This window comes from Sinohyriopsis cumingii, chromosome 2, assembly GCF_028554795.1.
Source record: "Sinohyriopsis cumingii isolate HCF-2022 chromosome 2, ASM2855479v2, whole genome shotgun sequence".
Lineage (NCBI taxonomy): Eukaryota > Metazoa > Mollusca > Bivalvia > Unionida > Unionidae > Sinohyriopsis > Sinohyriopsis cumingii.
In genome coordinates this window covers 102,015,863-102,040,237 of record NC_142962.1, presented here as the reverse complement: position 1 = coordinate 102,040,237, position 24,375 = coordinate 102,015,863, and the positions used below count along the sequence as shown (strand labels likewise).

General features: G+C 34.7%; 1 protein-coding gene and 1 long non-coding RNA gene across 7 annotated transcripts in view; both read left to right on the top strand.

Annotated features, from left to right (window-relative positions):
- Nucleotides 1-24,375, top strand: part of LOC149805496 (serine/threonine-protein kinase D3-like) — a 202,893-nt gene that overhangs the window by 11,810 nt on the left and 166,708 nt on the right. For all 6 annotated transcript variants that reach the window (XM_089950094.1, XM_089950093.1, XM_089950095.1 and 3 more), the window contains exon 2: nt 3,850-3,988. In XM_089950094.1, the coding sequence (XP_089806220.1) occupies nt 3,850-3,988 (139 nt within the window). The remainder of the gene's footprint in view (nt 1-3,849; nt 3,989-24,375) is intronic.
- LOC149805497 (uncharacterized) lies at nt 17,963-21,412 on the top strand. Its single transcript, XR_016419678.1, has 2 exons — nt 17,963-20,235; nt 20,854-21,412. It is a non-coding gene; the product is annotated as an uncharacterized LOC149805497 (long non-coding RNA).

Here is a 24,375-nt window from a genome sequence, read left to right as displayed (position 1 = left end):
ATTTGGAACTCAAAATACCTAATTATAATCTTCATTCAAATGGATGCATGATGATCAATCTGTGAGAAAAGGGAACAAGTAAACATGATACATAGCAATGATCCATTTTCCTAAACTGTTGCTTGCAGAAGTACCTGAAGTAGATCAAACAGTTTGAGAGATATAATCACAAATTGATTAATGTATCTACATTGAGAAGTCTGTGAGGGTTAACTCTAATCAACAAGCATCCAAATGACCTAGACTAAAATGTTGCAGGAATAACAATAGCCATGCTGTTCATTTAGAATGCTAAATGATATCTTAGTGTTTGCATGGAGATGTGTAAAGTTGGTTTCAGATTAAAAATATCTCAAATTTTAGAATTTATTTGGGTAGTTGTAGATATCGGGTAGAAGTCAAAGAGGGTACCAGAAAAACGTGTTGTCTGATGTATACATGTATCGAGAGTCTTGAATGAGAATAGTTTCAATGATTCACTCTGTAAAAAAAAGGTTACTATTGTTACTACTACTATTATTATTATTATTGCTGTTATTATTATTAAATTGTGTACAGTATTTAATTATATAGTACAGATGTCACTCTAATAGGAATCCTTGTCATCCAAGACCTTCACTTCCTGGTTGTGGACATCTTTGCAGAATTTGGCAGACCTGGTTTTGAGGAAAATGTGACCCTAGGCTTGCATTTGAAACTCATGCAGAAATCTTTGTATAATGGGGTAGTGAAGACCCAGTTGTGTCTAGCAGCATGTAGTGTCGGATCACTGGTTCTGTTAATTTTAAATTATGGACACAACATACTACTCAAGGCTCACATGTGCTAGAGCACATTACATTTATGTGATGGCAAAACTTGATCTATATATTTTGCATACTGTAGCGTAGTTGGTTGATTATTAGACTCGTCACCTGAAGGTGACAGTTCTGTATCCACCCAACCTAAACCAGTCCAGTTTGTCTGCCTTCATGTGTCCTTGGGAAAGACACTTGGCTTCCATTTCCACAGCATAATACTATTTTTTATTTTTATTTTTTTAATTTTTTTTAATGTTTTTCTAATTTCATGTTTTTTGTTTTTATAATAATATTATTATGTTTCTTATCTTATAGGTGTTGTCTAATGTTGTAAAGCACTTAGAGCTTCTAAAGATTAGGCGCTATACAAAGTCCTCATTATTATTATTATTATAATAATAATATAGCCAATATTGTGTTAAAAGTGCCATTTAAATAAACAAAAACAAAAGCTAAAACTTTACCTTGTGCAGTTGGGTGCTAATTACATACAGATAATAATGGTGTATCCTTTTTTCTTTCTTGCATGCATCATTACCATTTTTGTCATGCCAGCAAAAACGGGGACACATAGAAATCACTTCAGTCATTGGAGTCATGCTTAGTATTGTATATCATGGTATGCCATTGGTTTAATGCAAACCTTGAATGGCCAAGTTTTTTTTTACTGCTTTTCCTGAGCTACTGTCTGAACATTATGACTTAATGTTAGAACTACTTGTGAGTGAAACTGTATTCTCAGCTGTATGTTACCAGCAGATTTTAAATCATGTAAATTCATATTACCAATTTCATGGGTAAGTTCAACCTTGATTTTAAAACCATAGAGAAATATGGAGCAGTCTGATAGTCATAGCACTTCCCAGCCATATATGATGGTATTTGTAGTACTGGGACTTATATCTAGTTATACATTTATGAAAGATGAGGAACAATGGAAGTTCGATATCATGATTTAATTTGCATGCAAAATTTTTGGGAAACACAAGGGAAATATAAACATAAGAAGATTTGAGAAAATTAAATGTCTGTCACAAGTTGCACCTTTTTTATACTCTTGAATAAAATTAGGCAAAATTCATGTTGAAAATATTCAGCGTTGTGTCTTGATCACAAAAAGGACTATATTAGCTAAAGTTCAATATTATCAGTATATATAAATGTGACAGTAACTACCATGCCTGATTTTAATATTAGTCATACGATGAATAAAATAAGTTTTCACTTCGTTTTTTTAATTTCTACATATCCCACTATTTGCTATTCCACTGAGCAAATGGAACACAAGAAAATTTTGATTTTACAAGATATATTTAATGAATTTAACTAACTGCTGAATAAATAATCAGCAGATGAGTCATAATTTCCTCAAAGTACATTTTCATTATGTCTATCTACTGACATTTTGTCATGAGTCAGGATAATCCATTTTTAATTATCTTAAGGATATGTTTTTGAGTCATGTTGCGACTGTATTGGTGAGCACATCTCCTAATGCATTTAATTAATAAATCATCTTAGCCGTGGCAGATAAAGCCACCTGTTGCAACGTATTAATTTGCATCAGGCAGATGGCAGCACCTGACCACAATATACTTTATTTAAAGACATCCAAATCTGCCACTATCCTTTGAGCACACTAGTAGGTACGGTGAGTAACATGTAAGGAATCAAATGCCTTTAACATGGAACATGTCAGAATTGGGCAGGTTTGCAACAGTGGGTGGCTTTACTGCAAGGTGTCTGCTCATTTGACCAGTGTCAGTAACATACTGATAGTTGAGAAATTTAAACTTGATTTTGACGGAACTGTTTACATATGTATAAGATATAAAATTTGCTTCCAAAAATTTGGTCCAGCAGCAGTAATGGCTTTGCTTAGCAACTGATCCATAATTTTGTTGAGAGATTTATGTTTTGATAGCAGTGTTTGAGAACAATGAAAACCTTTATTACAGTTTTAATTGATGCAGTGGAATTAAGCTCCTTAGCTTGTAAACCTGAATAAGAGGATATGGGCATCTTCCTATTTATGCCAAGTTTTAGCAATGAATTTCTGGCTTAATAAACCTAATTGTTGTAGTGATTAAATCTATTTGCTTGAAATTGCATCAACATGAATGCTGAGATATGGACATATATGAACAAATTTATCTATTATATACCACTAACCTTATCCAACAACTTTCAAAATCTGATGGTAACCTATAGTCCGCTGTGCTGGCAGAAAAAAAATTACCTGCATGCCATGTTCTAATTGAGTTCTCTAGAGAATGCATTTTAATATGAAACTGTTGCTGTAATATTTTCTTTCCTCGTTCCTTTTGAGCCATTGATAATTATTTTCCATATTATCTATAATTACTCTTTTTTTTTTATTAACTGTATTAATACATGCTTTGGAAATCATTGTAAAAATGATGATATACTTTAATTTCCCACTGAACTATGTGCACTCAACAAATTGTAGTCCATACCTGTCGTTCTTGGAGCCCCAGTGAAACCTGTCTACAAGGGACGATAAACAGACCTCAGAATGTTGTTTTCATCATCGGCTGTCCTTAATTTCAAGGTTAAATAATAACAGATGTTTATATGGAGATATCTACTAAGGCAGGTTTTACCTCAGAAAGTCATGACATGTATGTGTTATTGTAGGTGTATTTAAAGTTTAAAATAATTTTAACTGTTTTTTTAGACCTTGATTGTACAATACAGTCATAACAGGTATGCATATTCAAATACATACCATTTCCAAAAATGATAGTGACCAGTTGGAAATGAAATGAGGTTGTACAATACAATTTTATTAACTCTTAAGGGCAAAACAAATCGTAAAACATTGATCAAGTATGCACGTAACCGTTTATCACCAACTGATGAACAGTAATGTTTTGAAGTCAGCTGATCCACTTGATTATTGATATGCATTCTTTAAATTGGTTTAAGATCTCATCAATCATCTATTTTTGTTTCTTTGACCTTTTGAAATAGGGAATGGAATTACAAACGTGTACAGTGTTGACACTTAGATCTTCTTGTTTTGCAGTTTCCAGAGCATGGATTTTATGGACTAGCTGACAAAATTATCTTGTTTCGTCATGACAGCAGCAGCTCCAATGTGTTAGAATTGATAACTAGTCCAGCTGATGTAAAGGAGGGCTGTTTGGTTGAGGTGGTTTTATCAGGTAAGTGTAGAAAAACAACTGACAAATGTGTTAAAAGCTTTGTGATATGTTGATACGGTATGACATGCAATCAGTGGAAAGATCTTACCCAGTGTAATGTCGCTCTCTTAGTAAGAGGGGTTGTTAACTGGTCTTGGCTGGCATTATATAGAGGATGACCTCACTTGATACTACAGCCCGGTGGGAGTGGAAGAAGTTCAACAGAGAACTGAGCAAGACTATTTGGAAGAAATGACGCAATACGAGAAGAAGAAAAAAACAAATTAATAGCAGCAACTCCAATTCAATCTAAGTTATGTCAACAGAATTTAATAGCAGTGTCTCTAATTGGATTTCTTTCATCATAATAATGAGTGGTGAAAATAGCACAATGCCCACGACTGATTGCATCACCTTCCTCTCCTGACCATTTATCAACGTCTTCCTGTTTCTTCAAGCCTTCCTGCTCTCTACACTTTGCCCCTTCCTGGACTTCCTAGTCCTTTATTCTGAACTCGTCACTCCTTTTCTTAGACTTCCATCCCATCTCTCCCCAGATAGCTGTTCCTTGAATGACAAAATTACCCCATAATCTCTGAATGTACCACTTTCTACACGTACATAAATTCCCTCACGCTACTCAGAAGCATACTAGCTATCCACACTGCATAAATTCTGAACTAATCCAATAGAACATCACCCTCCCTTCACAGCGACAAGCCATAATTAACATGTTAGCAGTATATCTAACACAACCGTATCTCTGTACCTATGCTACCACATGCTCTATTACTATTTCATAAAATTCAAAAAATTCTAGCCCATAGCAATCCCAAGCTTGCAAGATTATTTAAACATTACAAAATCAGATATAAATATGCAATTATCATTAACTCACAATCATCCTAACAGACAAAGAAAATTATTTCATTTAACTCTATGAAATCCTACACATATAAAAACTTGGATAGCATGCAATCGTCAATACTATCTATGAACTAGTAAATGTAAATTTAAAGAGATAAATTGCATAACAACAGTAGCATCAACAGATTTCTATGAAATTGAAAAAACGATACATAATTTGGATCCTAGTCATATCAAACCCATTTGCATAAAATAAACAATCAAAAATAGAAAATTACATGGAAAATTAAAATTGTGTACCTCAAAGGAGACCAGAAACCAATGGAAATATAGAATAATAATAAAAGTACTATAGCAGAAAACCTTATTCTGAAGTATCATCTGCGACTGTAATGCCAATATTTAAATATTGGCCTTTCTTCTAGGAGCTGAATTTCCGTGACCTCGTATGCAAAATTTCCACGCCTATTCGGTTACTTTCGGGATGTGACGTCATAGTAGCAACTCCAGCAGCCCAAGTGGGAGTTGCCAGAGTAATAGACAATCCATTTTGCGTTGCTTATGGGTGTAATAGAACATTAAGAAAATCCTGTGGACAACATTTTTTCTTTTTCTTTTCCGAAAGATAAAGCCATAATGAAAGAATGGATACATTTTTACAAACGAGTTGATTTCAAAGCAACACCATACAGCAATCTGTGCTCGTTACATTTCTCAAATGAATGTTACTAGAGGGATCATGAAAAAATGGCAGCTCAAGGATACGCAAATGCTAGGCCTAGACTAAAAGTTGGCGCTGTTCCAGACATACCTTTGGACATTTTAAATCCTGGGAAAAGTGTTAAATGTGTGAGTTATGAAAATAGGCAGAAGGCCGTGTAAGTGACCACAAAATGCAAGAATCTGTTCACAGATCTTTTATTCACACCAGCAGTGCTAAAAACAAATCTGATAGCCCGACACCCTGGGCCCCTCTGGTTTTAGTTTCGGCCCATCCTGTATTCAAAGTGAGGTGCCCGTCAGGCTTGTCGAAAAAAAATTGTTTGCTTGAGGAAACTTTGATCGCGCTGGTGAAATGAGTAAATGTATTTTCAAGATGTTGACATACATGCCTTAACATGGCACAATCTAAATCAAATCACCACTGTCTTAGTTGAAATTTAGATTTGATTTTAATCAAATGGAAGCTTTGCTAAAAATAAGATTCTAAACCTGTCTTGTTTCGAGAAAACACAATCTTCAGTAATCTTATAAAAATTATAAAAAAAATTCATTGTATACATGTAGTATGTATAAACGGTAATCTGTAATGATTGGAACTGATATAAAACTATTCCTTGGGCAGTTTAAATAGCTGCGATTAAAAGAAAAGAGGTCAAAGTTTCACATTAACTGGCTGACAATAGAAACTGGGGGGGGGGGAGGGAGACTATTGGCCCAGACCCCCCTCCTTGCCCCAAGGTGCGAGCGCCCATGGGACGTGCCTTTTCTCCCTGTGATACGCCTTATTATTCCCTCAGGACAAGCCCCTTTTGCAAATTCTTGTCAGCTCTGGCTAAATTGCAAAATAGCTAAAGTTTTTATTTAAGTACGCAAACAATAAAGCCGGTGTGACTAATGAACATAATCCTTATCCTTGCATTGATCTTGTGAAAAGGACTGCCCTTCGGACATACTTCAAAGAAACCATGTTCGACAGTGTGTGCATGTGTAAGCACCAGCACTTGATTAACAAATAAATGATGCCTATTTTGTTGTTACTTACAATGCCATGGACTTCATTTTAACAGTTCAAATCTGCAGTCACAAGTTACCGTACATGTGGCAACAGTTTTTCTCATGTTTTATGCCCCATCTTATTTCCTTAGGTTTAAGTCTTAATGCATGTAACACTGTTTGCTGAATAAAATATTTATTCAGAATTAGTTCTTTAGGGCCACATATACTGCATGGTATATTTTGTTTTATTCCTTGTAATTTAATCATGGTAATTAAACTTTACCTATACGGTACAGGAATGTCAGGTGTTAACTGGCCGAGTTTCTTTGGTGGAAATGGAGATGTGAGTTTGTTTGCAGAGAAAATTTCACAGTGATCATTCATTTAAGCTAATTGGTGACAGTTTTATTCTTTTATTTTTTTTTTTACTATAGTACTGTTGTAGTTGTTCAAAAACATCTGAAATTTACTTGAATAATGTTTAATCTTCGAGTTCTATTTACTGAAGAAGAAAAAATGAAGAAAAAAACACTGTTGTGTGATATTAATTATTTCGTCCAGTGCCGGATTTAGACGTGTGTGCGTGTGATTTTGAATTTTTAATGTAGCTTTAACAATTTTTCAGTCATCTCGCTACGATGTCTGCAGTGTGGCAGTTTAGACTGGATTGCATACGTTATATCTATTTATAAATGGTTTGGGGTTGGGGTTTTTTCTTCTGACAAATGAAAATTGACAGACATAATGTAATAATCGGGACTTCGCTGCAAAAAATTGAGATATTACGAGATCAGGAGGTAGATGAGAAAATATCCCCAAAATTGGGAGGTTTTTCTCCCGGCTTGAGAGTTGCCAGGTATGAACTGTCCGGGCTTGTGGAATTTCAGTCAGGGCTTGAGTTTATTTAAGTCACCAGCCCGGGGTCTGTGCCTAAAAAGTTTATTTTAGCACTGACCAGTACAGTACATAAACTGTTATATCAGACTGCAGATTCAGCTTTTGAATATGCAACCCAAATGTGGTCTCTTCCTGTCTGCCTCGCTCGCCAATGTTTATGTTTGTATTTGAGGACTGGCTAGTATTGCATCACGGTACCACGTGATCTGTCGTCTCATCAAAACTCGGAAAAACTCAGCAATTTACGGAATCGTGGTATCTTCCAGGCAATATAACCACTACCCACTTACGATATTTAATTTATAAACATTGCAGTCGAATTACAATCTGTAGAGAATTACATACGTAAAAGGAAAAGTTTGATTTCTAGTCTCCTTTAATGCTGTTCTCTTTCAGAAATTGTGTGTCCTAGCACTAAAGCGTATCTTTTCTTACAGGACAGCCACCTGGTCCCCTTTTCTAGTTTAACGAGGAAAGCACTATTCTTTTTAGGCTTTATTGGAGCTGCTTCTTCAGGATTTCAGACTAAATAATTTTGCCTAAGGTCATCACTTTAAATTCACATTACTTCTGTGTATGCCTTAATTTACTCTGGCCAGTCATATGCAGCGGTTCCTAAATTTTACCCAAGATAATCATTTCTTCCATTAGATCTAGCTTGCTGTGCATATCAATTTCCCTTTGAAAATGATAATTTGACATGGGTTCCTATCAAGCGGTTATAATTGGTAGTTCAAATGTTTACTTTCTCAGGACAGCGTAGCAATGTCCTGGTTGAATCTCACTGAGTCATAAATGCTAGCCTTTCAAGTTTTAACACTGACACGGGTGGTGGGGAGAAAAGAAGAAAGGTCAAAGTGACCCTTCACAAAGACTTTTCTGGCTTAAATGTGACAAAATTTTAATGCTCAATGCATTCAGCATTAAGGTTCAATAGAATTAAAAATTTGACACTTTACACCCAGGTACATAAACTCTTGGTATACTTGTAATAATAAAGGATATTATAGACAGCTGCTTATTGGTACAGGCTCTAGAATGAAATATCTGTTCACATATACAGTATAATAAATATCAAGCACAATGATAAGTTTTTGAAGTAACACTTAAAGTTTAGTAATATCTTCACAGAGGGACATATCCAGTACATAAAAAGGATGTTTTGTTTAGTCTCAGACTTTTACAGTGCCCCTTCTTATCCAGCAGGTGCTGTGAATTCATTTATTTTCAAGGACATTCAGTTTCATAGTTCTGCCAAAAAAAGGGTACTCTCATGGGTACTTTAAGGTTTTGAAAATGGGTTATTATTTCATGTTGTGATTTTGTAACAGGTATGAAATCCATGAAAATTAGTATACATTTTTGAGAGGCTTGTTACTTGCTGTAGTACATTCCTTGACTCTAGTGATTCTTAATTAAGCCTTCGTTTACTTAACCGTTAGATGACTAGAAAAGGGAAGGTTAGCTTCGATTTTATATCGGAACTGTCAGAAATTGAGCTTTTCCAGATCTGTTATTTGGAATTCTGTTAATCATGCTGACTGCAAATTTGGTGCCTAGTTATAGAAGGTGGTAAATATATTTAATCCTGATTGGTTATGCTAAATAAGGGGTGTGGTTCCCACACAAAAATTCTTAGGGTTAAATTGTCTGCATCGAAAAAGAATATAGTCAGTCTGCATTTCTCCTGCAAGAGTGAAAATATAAGGGACTCTGAAAGTGAATGTAAAACATTGGTCAAAGGGACCTGATGTCTGGAAAGTCAACAGACACAATTATGGTGGAAGAAGCGAACAAAGTTTGAAAGCACAAGGGGGAAAAATCACTCCACGGACGTATCCACTGAGGTATCCATATCCAGACATATCTATGTACCTACTTATTCAAGTATCTACGTACTTACATATCCACCAACCCACACAAAGTTTGAGGGTCAAAAAGAGGCAAGACAGTAGGGAGGTTGGAAAAGGGTAAAAAGTGAAAGGACCTTGAGGAACCACCATAGTGAAGTAGGAGTGGACCGGAATAAGCAGGTTATGAAGTTGTACAAGGCAATGACTTCGATCGTTTACTTGATTATATGATGAACTAATTCTGTCATTTAAAACAGATCAGATATTTATATAAATATATTTGTGTTTGATATTTAGTGAAAGATTTATTCCAACAAGAAGTGTATCTTCCTAATTTAATATATTTTCCCAGTTGTTTATGTAATTGATTAAAAATAATTGTTTTTCCATGTACGGGAGCTCTTGTCATTCTATTCTATATATCTCCTCATATATCTGCTCAGATCTCTATTCCATCTATAATTTCATGCTTTATTTTAATATTTACTCAATCTGGGCAACAATGCCAAGGGCAATCACCCTCAAGATAATGATAGCCATATAAAGCGGGCACCTTGTAAAAAGGTACAACCTCACAACACCATCACCAGTAGCAGCCGCTACAGCTAGGATATCTGAGTTGGGTAAAACCAAAAATGAACTTGAAAATAACTTGCTTGCAGAGAATACAGTATGATTATAAATACAGAAAAACAGAAGCCTCCTAGCTGCACTAAGACAAAAGCTAGCAAGGATAGAAAGTGATAAAGTCTGTTTGACAGTATTAAGCTTAATGTGAATTGTGACTATAAAAGTTTTGGTGTATATGTAGGTAACACTTTAACTTGGTTTATTTTTAAAACATATTTCGAAAAGAGGTTTAATCTTATCATTGGTTACTTCAGAAAACTGGAACATTCGTTCCTTTTCAATTTTGGGTCATCGTTTGCAAGAGTTATATTCAGACATGTATGAACCATTGTTATGTAATTTAGGTATTGTCTCTTATTAAAACATAGCAAAACTTAAAATGTTAAGACTCAAAAAAAGGGCTTGGCATTCAATTCTAGGTCAGTGTTTAGATAATAAAATATTGGTAAAAAGTCATTATGTGTAAGACCATTTTTTTTAAAAAAAAATGTCAAATTTATGCCTAAATTATCCAAAAAAGTCATTCTTGTCTATCTAAGCAATATTTTTCACCAAAGAGATGCTGACAGTACCCCAGATTTAATATGTTAAATTACATTATACCATTGCGTAGGTTCGAGTCTCGGGCTCAGCCAATGTGGATATGTGAGAAAGCTTGCCAGTAGCTTGTCATGGGTCGGTGGTTCTTTCTGGGGTTTTTCCTGGTTCTTCCTCTACCATTAATACTGCCTGCCATGTATAGCCAATCTTGTGCTGAAAAATGGCATTAAACCCTATAACAACAACAACAACATTATGCCATAGCTAAAGAAGGAATTATTTAAAAAGAGCTTTATTTATCCTTGTACACAGGTATGGAATATAATTTTCAGTGATAAAAGGCTGGCTCTTGGTATTTCTTTTTATAAGTATATCTTAAATGGATGAAGGACAGTCACACAGTTCTAGTAATATAAATACATCCTGCTTTCTCTTATATGCATCTTTTCAAGGTGAATTTTTCAATACAATATTTTTTATTTATTTTTATGTGCTCATTGATTACTAAGAGTGTGTTACGAACTTGAAATGATAAACCTAATTGTTTTCACATTATGTTTATTTATTATATACAATATATTGTACATAAGAGAATGGCGAAAGGTAGATGAGTTTCTGTTACTGAATTATCTTGTAAATAAAGTCATCATGATGATGAGGATGATGATCATTATTATTATTATTATGTTACGTATGTTTGATTTAATTCATATTTATTTTAATTTTATTGTTTATTTGTCAGCTTTAAAAATTTATTTTTATTGTGCATGCTGTTATAATATAATCTTGTTTACATGGTTTGGAAATTTGTTTAGAAAATAGTTTGACCTTGACTGATTCAATTGTAGACACATAAAGCTGACCTAGTTTTCAGAATTAGTAACAGTCACGTGACCAAGTTTAAATTTTTTTATATTTTATTGTGGGAATAATAAATAATAAGGTTGAGATCGAGGCTGTATTGAATATGTGACCCTAGGCCTGTAAATAGCTTTAGTGAAGTAAACAACTTTTTAAAATTTTATTCTTAGAGTAAAATGTTTGGTTTTCATCAGGGCCATGTTTTGAGTATGTGATGAAAACAAGATCACATGACCCTCATCTGGGCATCTGTTCTGTGCAGTATTCAGGTTAAAAACCATTGTTTTACAGAAATACTACCAGTCTGGGCTTTAAACACTTGATGTTAAGTCATTTTGTTCTGTTGTAGCCAGTTTTCGAGTTACATGTTAATGTTTCTTCAGTTTATTTGGATTCAAAAGGATTTTAAAAAATTCTCCTGGAAATATATATGCTCATACAGAATTCTTGAACAAAGACATTTCTTAAAAGTTTTATTCAGATTTCCAAAACCATAGTGTTTTTTCTTGTGTTTCTACAAGGAACTGTAGACAACCACACTATACAGGATACAGCATAGGTCATCTCGCCTTCCATCGTGGATTCTTTGTCGGGACTCAAACTTGAATTACTTAGAAAATTTCATTATTAGGACTTATAAAATTTTATTCATGGATTATTTTTGGATTTGATTTATAAAACCGTAAGTTTTTATTTTTTTATTTTTACAGTATTTTTCCAGGGAAGTAAATAATTTGTCAAAATTTTCAAACCTTGTTCCTTTCACTCTTTCTTATGTTACTGCTTATTCGATCCTAAACATGTAACATAATACATTTAGGTCACTCGTCCTGGATATTGAAGTTTGGCTAGACTATTTCGGAAAACTTTGTTTTTTGAAATTTGAATTCCTTTAGTTTTTTTAAATCTTTAGTGAAATTGGCAAGCTTTTTATAAAATGTCATCAAAATTGGAAATCTTTCTTTCAAATCCTACTCAGAAACAATTTGATCTTTCCAGAACAGATGAATTGATTCAACTTGCCAGAAAATAGTCTTTCTGAGGTAAAAGCTTCCTCAATGAAACAAGAAATAAGAAATATTTTAGTTCAGTATTTGGTAAATACAGTGTTTTGGATAAAAATGCTTTGGTTTCGATCAGTAAATTTGTATTAGAATTTGACATAAAAGTGAAGGAATTAGAATTAAAATACAAGATGGAATTGGAGTTGAGGAAGCTGGAGAGAGAGATAGGAAAGAGAGAAAGAAGAACAAATGCAAATGTAATTAGATAAAGAAGAAAGAGAAAGAGAGAGAGATGCAAATGCAAAGAGAGAAGGAAGAGAGGGAATATCAGTTTAGAATAAAAGAAATGGAGCTGGCAAGTGAAAAGCATATGCCCACTTCAAATACAAATTTAAGTTTGATGTTGCAAAGAATATTAGATTAGTGCCCCCTTTTACAGAAAAAGATATAGACAAATATTTTCCTTATTATGAAAAAGTTGCTGAAAATTTGAAATGGCCAAGGGAGCATTGGACTCAATTATTACAGCGTGTACTCATTGGTAAAGCTAGTGATATTTACCATTCACTATCAGTTCAACAAAGTGGTGACTATGATATGGTTAAGGGATGCATCTTAAAGGGGTTATGAGTTAGTCCCTGAAGCTTATCGGCAAAAATTCAGAAACTATAGGAAAGAAGTTGGACAAACTGATGTCAAATTTGCTTGATAAAAAGAGCAGTTATTTGATAGATGGTGCTTAGCCAAGAAAGTTGAACAAAATTATGAAGGTCTCAAACAACTTATATTACTTGAAAAGTTCAAAAACTGTGTCGATAGTGACATTAAGACTTATCTTGACGAGCATCAGATTGAAGCCTTGGAAAATGCTGATGAGTATTCTTTAACTCATAAAGTTCCATTTGTAAATAAGATTTCCACTCAACAGTATTATGGCAGAAAAGTAGTTCAGCCTAATACAAGCCCTTCTAAAACTCAAACTGGCACAACTTCTAAAACTTAAGCTTCTGATAAGCTTGATTCAAGATCCTTGTCTCACCCTACGTTTGCAGAAAAAAGGACACGTTATTTCTGATTTCAAGAAATTGGAAAATAGGCATCAGAATCAAGACAAACCTATTCCAAATGCTCTTATTTATAAGAGGTCAAAGTCATGGTTATGTTTTAAAAGCAATTATTGTAAATGTAATGTGAAGAAAGTCCAACAAATCAAATTGAGAACATTGAGTACTGTAGTAATGTATGCAGAGAAGGAATCTAGCTAGAAAGACTGAACCATTATATACATTAGAGAAAGTAAATATAAAGGAATCCAACCAGAAATAATTAGTTTTTGGTTTTGGTTTGGTGCTTTATGGCACAGCAACACAATTAGGTTATTTTGTGCAAAGGCAATTGAACTAAGGTGATTCCCTAGGGACACACCACAGTAGCTAACCTGGGCTGTTCAGATGGTAGGATTCGAACCTGCATCCTTTTAGTTGTGAATTCATCATGCCAGCCTCTGAGTCATTGCAGTTCTTGAAATAGTTGGTAGATAAACCTACTGTGTGGTAGGGTGACAATATAGACTTCTCTGAAAATCATTACTTTTAGTAGTTAAGAAAGCCTACATCAGTTGAAATAGCATATAATTTCATTCCTCATCACATACTATTTTCAATTGTTATAAATATTTATACACCCCCAGAACAAATTTGTGTCTTTAAAAAGGTGATATTTTTGATAATTTAAATTGATCATTTTTCCAAAATGCCACACTTCTGAAGTATATATTGTTATTTTCATCAGCAACTAGGAAGAAAAACCTGTGTACTGCAGAAAAAAATCCATAGATGTTGTCAGCCTATCTTAGGGAGCTTCTCATTTTCCCGATGTACTCATCTGTAAGTTTGGGTCCAAATGTAAACTGCATAGACCCAGATCTGCCATCACAATGCACTGGCAGATCTGGGATGCAGTTTGTTAGGAACAACATAGACCCTGTTCTGTAGGAAAATTATACCATGGCAGAGCAGGATCTTTGGGTTTTTTGTCAGTTTGAGTGAACTTATAAGCAAGTATAGATGGTACTCTCTGCCATGTTCTCTCTTTTTGGTAGCAGTAATTATATACCTAACACAGACACAGCATTAATTCATTTGCAAACCATGATTTGTCACCAGTATTATATTTTCCTTAATTAATCCTTGGCATTAGATCTCACCAAATAAGTGGAACAAAGCACTCCAAAATTACTGATCACATATATTATCTGTTCCGTATTCTGATTGGATCCAAATTCTGTTGAGCCCACAACTGGATCTCATGTTTTTTGAAGTCACCTTGCTATGAACAGTCAGTTTGGTGTTTGTGTTTGTCTTTACATCCTTAGATTAAAGGTTGGTGTCCTAATTAGATTCAAACATTTTTTAGCATACTCTGGTGGAAGCTGATATAGCAGTCAGTTTTGTGCCATGGTGTGTTTTTAGTCCCAAATTAAGGATCAGCGCCCTAATTGGATCCAATCTTTGTTAGCCCACCTTGGCATAACCTTGGCATTAGCAGCCAGTTTGGTGTGAGTGTGTCTGTACATCCAAAGATTAAGTGAGAAAAGGTGTTTCACATAAAGTAGTAATAGTGAAAATGAAAGAAAAAATAATACAAAATAACAGTATATGAAAATTAAGTTGAATACTCATTCAGATCGATCCTTCATTCCAGTACAACTGTTGTTGGGGCCCCGAGTGGCTGATTGGTCTAAAGTGCTCACCATTATTGATCACTGTCATCTCACCTCTGTCTGCGTGGGTTCGAGGCTTGGGTTTGGTCTGTGTGGGTATGTGAGAAAGCTTGCCAGTAGCTTCTCATGTTCTTGTGGGTCAGTGGTTCGTTCCGGGGTTTTCCCGGGTTCTTCCTCTACCATTAATTCTGGCCGCCATGTATAGCCAATTTTGTGCTGCAAAATGGCGTTAAACCCCACCAACAAACAAACAAACAAACAACTGTTGTTGAAACATTTAAATCCTTCTGAAAGCACATTTCATTTTGTCCATGCATTTTTAATCCTTAAGAACAACAGTCCTGTAAAGTACTGTAACTATTTCTTGAAACACTATTATTAATGAAACACTATGTATATACACTAATTACAGCAGAGTATTAAAGATTACACTTCACATATTTTTGGACAAAGACACTGTATCAACATCATATCAATCAAGTCTCATGGTACTCACTAATGCTTCTCAGGTAAATAATCCCCAAATTGCTGAATGAAACAAGTCCAGCTTTCTCAAAACCACTGATAATTTGGTCTGGTCTTTCACTCATTGTTGCGTGAGCTGCAATTATCCATTCAGTGGGGGGAGGGTCTAAGTTGAACTGAACCACCACTCTTAAGCCAGTGTTAACGTCATGATCGTCTGAATGTATTGATGGTGCAACTTCATGGGCAGTGGTTTAATTAAGTAAGAGATCATTCATATGTACTTTATTAACCGATTGGCCTAGTCTTGTTGGCTGCGTCAACTTCCTTTGATGTTGAGCACTCAAACAAAAACATGGCAGTGTGATTAATCTTGAAAGGTGTTTTATTTGTGCTCATAGAGATGGAAGTATTGTTTTAGTGTTGTTGGCTGCGACAGCTTTGACTGGTGTTATTTACTTGGTTGAAAATTATGGTATAAGTATTGAACTTGCCAGGTCTTTAATTTGTGCTCATACAGGTGGTAGTATTGTTTTAAACATTAAAGTGACTGCCGTTTACGTCTGCATAGTTTTATTCTTTTGTAGTCTTTATTTTGGGTATTTGTAGAGGTTAAACCATGAAATTAAATACCTACTAATATGCAAACTGTGACAGGCAAAACCACAAATTTAAGTACCCATGAAAATGTTTTTTTTAATACAAAACCACAAAAATTGAGTCCAATGAAAATAAATGATATGACAGTAACCAAACATACAGAGTTTGGTTGGCTTACAGGAAATGCAAAATTTTGACTACTAATGGCCTTAACACACTCAATTAAAGGACCATAGAATTTGTTCTTTGTGGATTGGCTTCCTTCAGAGATTACAAATATAAATAAAATTAAGAAAAGGTAGCCATAAATTATGTCCATTATGAAATGTTGTCATGTATATATATTGTCCATTGATAGATACTGATATTTTCACTTTATGTGAACCACAATCTATACTCTCTGCACTTCACATCTTAACTTTCCCAAATTCAAGATTTTCTTTCCAAATCGTTGCTAATACATTTGGGTATATGGTGAGAATTTTGCTGAAATGGGGAGAATTAAAGCTAAAAATGATTATGATTTTATGTTTTACTTGTAATGTACTGTGACATGCCCTTGGGTAAGGCACTTCACTTTATTTGCCACAACACTAATTAACTTACTTTTGCTGTGCAATAAAACACTTAACCAATCCAAGTGGAATATGGTTAAGCTGTATTTGAATGACAGTCATGCATATTGAATTTGCAGATATCGTTATGTTGTCACGTATTGAAAAAAATTACAGGAAGCCATCATGGAAATTAGTAGAGATACCAATAGCGTTAAGTATCAATATATCGATCATTTTTGTGGTATTTTTTTTCTTCCTGTAATTCATCCCTCAGCTTCCTTTATTTTCAATTACCAGAGACATTGTGAAAAATAATTTGGATTCTGTTCAGATTAGCTTTGCCTGATAATATCCATGTCTATGAAAACCTGATGATGTAGAATGTTTGTTGAAACATTACATGCAAGGTTTCCAAGAAAAGTAATTTTAGCTACATTAAAAGATGCTCGCATGAATATTCACTGAGCTAAAGATGTGGATGTCATTTTTGATGCTGAGCTGGTTTATTCACTTTAGCTTCGAAAGAAATGGTTACAAGTTTAACCATGTAATTTTGATGATATATATTTTCACTTAAATAGCAATAATGCAATATCTATAACTGCTGCCATGATTACCTTCCAGGACAACTCACAGATCTCCCTGACCTAGCTCTTAATGTCCACAAACCCAACATACTTATCATTCTAGAAATCTAGAACAGAGATAATAAAGAACCAGACTACCAATACATTGGCTTATATGGGATACTTGTCATATTTCCTTGGACTTTTTAATTGTGCAAAATTGCTTTTATTTACATGTTTGAAATTTTATTTTTTGCAAAATATTCAAATTTTCCTTTTTAATTGAGTTCTTCTTCTCTGTCATTGGATGATTTGGTTTCAAGTGTAGCTCTCTTCATAATTTAAGGGACTTTACAGCACCATTTTCATCTAGTGGTGCTCTTATCTGTTCTTCCCCTCTCCCCCCCCACCCTGCCATTGGTGGTAGGGTATGTAATTACATTTGTGTGGTAGTTCCTGAATTTTATTTTAGTACTTGCCTCAACAGTACATGTTTATATTTTTGTTTATGTTAAGTATTTCTACCAATTTGTGGTTCTAGAATCTTAATTCGCTTTTATTCATCAAAATTTGGGTATGCAAAAGAATGTCCTAATATTGAGACCACTAGAACTCTAGTGTTTGCATATGGGTAAAATCTACATATTAAACATGTACTAACACTGTTATAATTCTCCTTTTTCAACACCCTAAATCTTAGACTCTCCCAGCCATTTTGAAGACAAATTTGTAGTGTGGCTGTTGTTTACAAGTTGCTAAATTACAGCTTGTAAACAAACCTTTAGTGCACTTCAGAAGAAAGTTAGCATTGGGAATGAATAAATTGTGTAAGAGATAATAACTCATTTGAGATGCACTTCATGTAAAAGGTATAGAACAGGTACACCCAGTAGATATATGTTATGCCCAGGTTTGACAGGTCCTTTGCACAGATTACATGGGCTACCAGGATGTTGAGTTTAAGCTCAGTATCTTAATAATCAGGTATTAAAGTGGGTACTAAATCATCATCATGTCACATTGCGTTTTACATAACATGGCTACTCATACGATTGCCCAGCCCCAGTTTGTAAGTTGTGTATAAACTAAGGTATTATTACAAGCCATGTTTTGATGTCTAAACATTGCCTCAGGCTAGAGTTAATCTTTATGCAAGGTTACCATGACCAGAGAGCAGATCTGGTATCTTAGATCGGCACAGGCATTAGATCAAGCGACTTCCCACCTATGTGTTACAGCTTAGTCCTAAGATCAGAGGAACCCACGAAGGAACGGGGCATGTTCTAAATCCGTCCCAATGTGGACAGACAGCGAGAAGGACATTGTCCACTAAGTTTTATTGGATTGGGTCAAAGCAACATCCAGTCAGAATTGTCATAACAATTTTGATCCGAATTATAACTTCTAACTAGCAAGCGAAAATTTAGTCTTACCCAGAACGATTGCTGAGCAAGATAGGGATACTGCAAGGAAGCCACTCGTAATTTGGAGATTCTAAGGAAAGACAAAGCTTCATAAAGGTCAGTAAGTTATTTGCTTGATTTTTTGCAGAATATTATGGCATTGTAATTATAATTATGTAATGTATGTATACTTAATTACTAGGATTGTTTAGTATGTAGACTTACCTTTGTAGTGTTTAATTTGCATGCATATTTGAGAAATGAGCTTGAGTATTATGTAGAGAATTAGGTAGATTGGTGGCTTGTGATCAGAATTAATTTTGTAATTCGCTATCAGGTTACATTGTAGTAAACTATTGCATTTATTCATGTGATATGTTTAAATTTACACATGCTTGAATTGTGAATTTGGAAAATGGTTGAAGTGTGTAACATTAGTTAATATGGATGTATGGATATATCAGAGCATGGATATTTGAATATTTGTGTACTTTGTATGAGTTGTAAAGAAATGTATCTGATTGCCGTGATATTGTTTAGTATAATAGGATTAGGAATATGTACTGATGTGATGCAATTTAGTGATGTATGTATGAGAAGTAATTGATACCGTGCTTTTATTATGGCATTGTTTTACCATACAAGAACGTATGTATGTTTTAATGTGAGTGAATGCATGACTGAAGAAATTTAATAGCCGTTATCTGATGATAGGCTGGGTGTAATGTGAGATGAGAGGACTAAGGAAAATATTGTATCATCGTTTTTTCACAGGAAGCTTTTTGGGGGACATACCTTCCATTCCAGTCCCAAGTCTCTAAGATGGGACATGGAAGTGAGACTAGCAGAGCAGTCAGAGTCAACAAGTCTAGTCAGCGTATAAAAGGTGGAGGAGGAGGAAAAGTAGTCTGGAGGAGAAAGTGGAGGAGGAGGAAAAGTAGTATGGAGGAGAAAGTGGAGGAGGAGGAAAAGGAGTATGGAGGAATAGGAGAGAAGAATACAAAGATGAGTAGAATACAAGGACAGTGTGAAGTGGCAAATTTTATGTTGACCTAACAAGAATACATTAGTTGAGACCAGACAACCATTAATTAGATTTATGGAGACAAGCGCGTATCATATCGCCATACTACCGTGTACGGTAATGTCCTTTAGAGGGAGAATTTCATTCCTAATTAAACATTTGTTTATACAGCAGCCAGGCGGACAATTTAGGACAAGGAAAACTTCATTTTCATGGTAAAGTTGTCACAAATTGAGAGATCGCAGAAACTCTTTTACTCAAACTACCAGGGTCAAGTTGACCCTGACTTTGGCACCTCTGGAAAAAGGCGGCAGAGATATTTGATTCTGATTGGTACGTTAAATGAGAGGGCGTGTTCCAACACAAAATTTCATAGGTTTTAATTCGCCCGCATCGAATTTTAATCAGTCTAAGCTTTTCCTACAAGAGGGGACCCAAAGGTTACGACTCCGGGAATTTGCAAGAAATTTCCGTAAAACTGTTGTCCAAAAAGGGGACGATTGTCGAAAGGAACCGACGAACTAATTTACCGATTAGAGGGAGGAACGCTGAAAGCAAAGGTAGTGTGACAATTCCATGTAATTTGTTGATGCCATATATAATGCTTTGCTGAAGTTATTTATTTGTATCTGCATGAATCTTTTTTCTACATTTGGGTAATAATTTGCTTTATGAAGTATAACTGTGTTGAGGTTATGCATAGGAAGTTGTACATTAATCTTCTTTAGATAAGTTTGACGAATTGTTTGAATTTGTCGTCTTGTTTGCATAAGGATTATGTTCTAAGAATTTAATGCATTATATTAGTTAATATGATTACAAGAATCCGTGTGAATTCACTGAATCTAGAAGATTTCACGTATGATTAAGAATAAGTGTGTATTGACGGAAATGATCTAGTAATTGATTGATGTGATGTATCCTATTTATACCCTGTGTAAATTGAGGCTGGCTCAGAACCCCAGGCCTCGCGTATGTGTTAATGTGTAAGGTCAAGGCATAACAAATTAGCCATTTGACTAACTAGGGTCATTATAGGACATGTGGAGTCGATTGATAGCCTTAGCGTCTGTTTAGCACTGATAGTGAAATCTGATAATTAGGGAGAATAATGAAGAATTAACCGTTTCAAAAATAACGGGAAATTTAGGTTGTCTCTATTTATATTTATCTAAAAGGGAGAAAATAGCTCCAGAGACGTATGGAACGAATGAGGTGGTGTTATTCTGAGATCTATACGGAGAAGCATAGAGAAGAGTGCAGTGAGACGTATTATCCTGTGATGCAATCCTGCGATGTATTAATTTCTGAAGACGAATTCTGAGAGTATCCTGAGACGGGTGGTAGAAAGGATCATCCTGAGATCCAAGGGTCTCAACAGCGACAGAGGAAGCAAAAACAGACTGAGGACGAGCAGGTTATGAAATCGTACAAGACGTTGACTTCGATTGTCCACTCGATCCTATGATGAACTAAATCTATCGGTAACAGATCGGCTATATTATTTAGATCTATTTGCATTTTCTTTGTATTTCGGTGAAAGTTAAATTTCTAAAAGCAGAGTACATTCCTGATGTAATGAATTTTCACAGTGTTTGTATGTAATTGATTAAATTGTTTGTTTACATGTACGGGGGCTCGTGTTGGTTTGTTCTATATACCTGCTCAGATCTCTATCTATTCCACCTATAAGTTTCACCACTTATATTTATATTTACTCGAACCGGGCAATAACATCGAGGGCGGTCAACCCCTAGATAACAAAAACCAAATACGGAGGGACATTCACTCCCCCCGTGTAACAGACAGGTGGAAGGCTATCTCACACTACTAATCAAATGATGCAGTAGGCTATCACAGGATTGAATGGAAGGAGAGTACTAGTGAAATTTTAATCATTTAACTATTGAATTGTCATTAAATTGTTATTCGTTGAATTTTTTTGTATATATTCAATCATTTATCTGTTGGTATTGCTGATTGGGGGCTCAGTGCTTTACATCTATCTTTCACTAATTTAACTTCCAACCAAAATTGAGCCTGGGTGGGATTTCTATAATAATTTAAATAGAATATTGGAAGCACCGCACCCAAACCATAACACACCTATCACAGTGACGGCACAACAGCCCGTCATGTCACAGCTACCGTATTTATTTTTATGAAAAATAGGAATTGTTAATGACAAATTAGAATGCTAAAAAACACTCTGGTTTGATTCAAGATAATATGTCACATGTGGTCACTGGACTACCAGAAAATGAACCTAGTCTGTCAATTTAGTAACCTTTTTGATGGTAAAGAATTAAGTCAGCTTGATATCAAACTAGACTATCTTTTAACATGGTAATTAAAACCTTCAGTGTACCATAGTAACATTAACAAAAAAGTTAATCATATTTCTATAATGAAGTGACAAAAATTAGCCCCCAATAGTATCTTGGCACTGAGCTCAGGGTGTTGATGATTATACTGTGCATTGTTACAAAAGTCATACATCAGGACTCCAGCTAGTGATCTCAATGAGGTTTGGACATTTATGTAAAAGTTTAAAATGTGATATACTGATTTTTTTTTTAAAAAAAAGACCTAAGTTGGCTCTCCTACACAAAAAATTTGAGGGGCCACATGAGTCTGAGTGATGTAAAGTCTTGCCTTTACCGATCACTGCCATCACACATCTGTCCATGTCGGCTCAAGTCTCAGGCTCGGCCAATGTGGGCGTATCAGAAAGCCTCCTAGTAGCATCTTATGGGTTGGTTGTTTTTACCAGGGTTTCTAATTGGTTCTTCCACCGCCAGTTATACTGACCATGATGTATAGCCTATCATATGCTGAGAAAAGGTGTTTCACATAAAACAACAACAAGAAAAGGTTTGAGCAATGAAAACATATCCTTACAGCAAAATGGGTGTTAATTTAATATTAATTTACAAGTACATGTAATAGTTAACACAACTTTTCCAAGATGCAGTAAAAAAGAAAGGCAACAATTTTAGAATCCAAATGTTACATGGCTTAAAAAATGAAAAGTTAAATTTATACTTTTCGTGTAAGTAACAACAAGTGCACTAAGGTCAACTTGAATTTACCAATTTGTATTTGATTGCTGTATATTAAAATGGATAAACCTATTAGGTATTTCACTGTGGTCTGAGTATATAGATTTAGTCACTTTTTTAATGCAGATTCATTGCCAACAAATGTAAAAATTGTTTTTTTTATGTCTTAATTATCATGCTTTGTATAACAATGAGACAGGTTTTGTATATAAATGCTGTGATTGTACTCATCGGCATGTAGTGTTAAGTACACAACATGTGTGAATATTTGCAGGGCACATTCTAGAGTTTATGCCAGATGATTTTAAAGTGCTTCCTGCATGCTCTGGAAAGTATTGGCAAACTGCAAGCTGACTATCATTGTTATTCTGATGTAGTTATTATAATCAGTTTTTAAGTAAATATATCACATGCCAATCCTCATAAATATGTGTTTGTAGACATTAAGACTGGTAGTCATACAGTGCTTTTAATTCTAACATCAACACCTCACATGGTCCCAGACGAGAACAATCCAGTCTGATCATGCAGTAATTTTGTATGGTTTATGCTTAATTTGGGTTTAAATGCCTTTCCTTTTAAGTTTGCTTGTTCACTGACAGGAAAGTACCATACCTTAGTTGTCAAGGTAACAAAGTTTGGCAGTGGTATTTGTGGTTCAGAAGTATTTCATATGGGTTTTTATCATCTTATGGAGCTTGCGTGATACAGTATCTTTATATTGAAAGTTAGATATTGTAATTGATACATGCGTATTCTTTTGACTTACATGTATGTGTTAGTGCATTGTTTTTGGTATAGATAAATATTTGTTTAATCCCTTGACTCTTGAGTTTTATTATAAGAAACACAAAGGCAATCTGAGCTATTGCAAGAAAAAGTTAGTTTTCCTGTGTACAAAAAAAATAAGAGAACAATTGTATACTTCCCTTAAGACAGGGTCTAAAATTACTGTAGCCCCAGTGTCAGGTTGAAAATCACTTAGTTCATTTTAAAACACACCTCTCCCCCTCCCCCAAATGAAGGGAGTGGGATATACTGAACTGAGAGTGCATGTCCCTCTCACATGCTTTTGTAACATGACATTATGTCATATGCAAGATGGAGTCTGATCAGGATGGTATTTAAGAATTATCATAATTTTATTACAGATAATAATAATAACTATATTTAAGGAAGAAGCTAATTTGGTCAGTATATCTATCTCCCATGCGGCCTTATACATTATGTCCATCTATCCTTCAGTATATCACACTATCACACTTGTTTCTTGTTATTTTCTTCAAGACTTCATGTAACTTGGTGTGCATGTATATCATGAAATCGTTGCTGTTCTTGTAAGATCTGGCTGTCAGATTAGTGGTTTTAAAGTTTTGGTCCATTGCACCTTCCTCTGGTAATTATCTCCTAGACTATTTTAGGATGTTTCATGAAACTTGGAAAGTACTTGTATCTCGACAAGATTTTGAGTCTCATACAAGAATAAGCTTTCTAAGATTATTACTTTTTAGAGTTACCTCCCCATGTTTGAAAACTGTATTTACACTATTACATATTTAAGTAACCATTTTAATTATATTCATCAAACTTGTTATGCACATTTATTATGACTGAACAATGTGTCTTGCAAAAGAATGG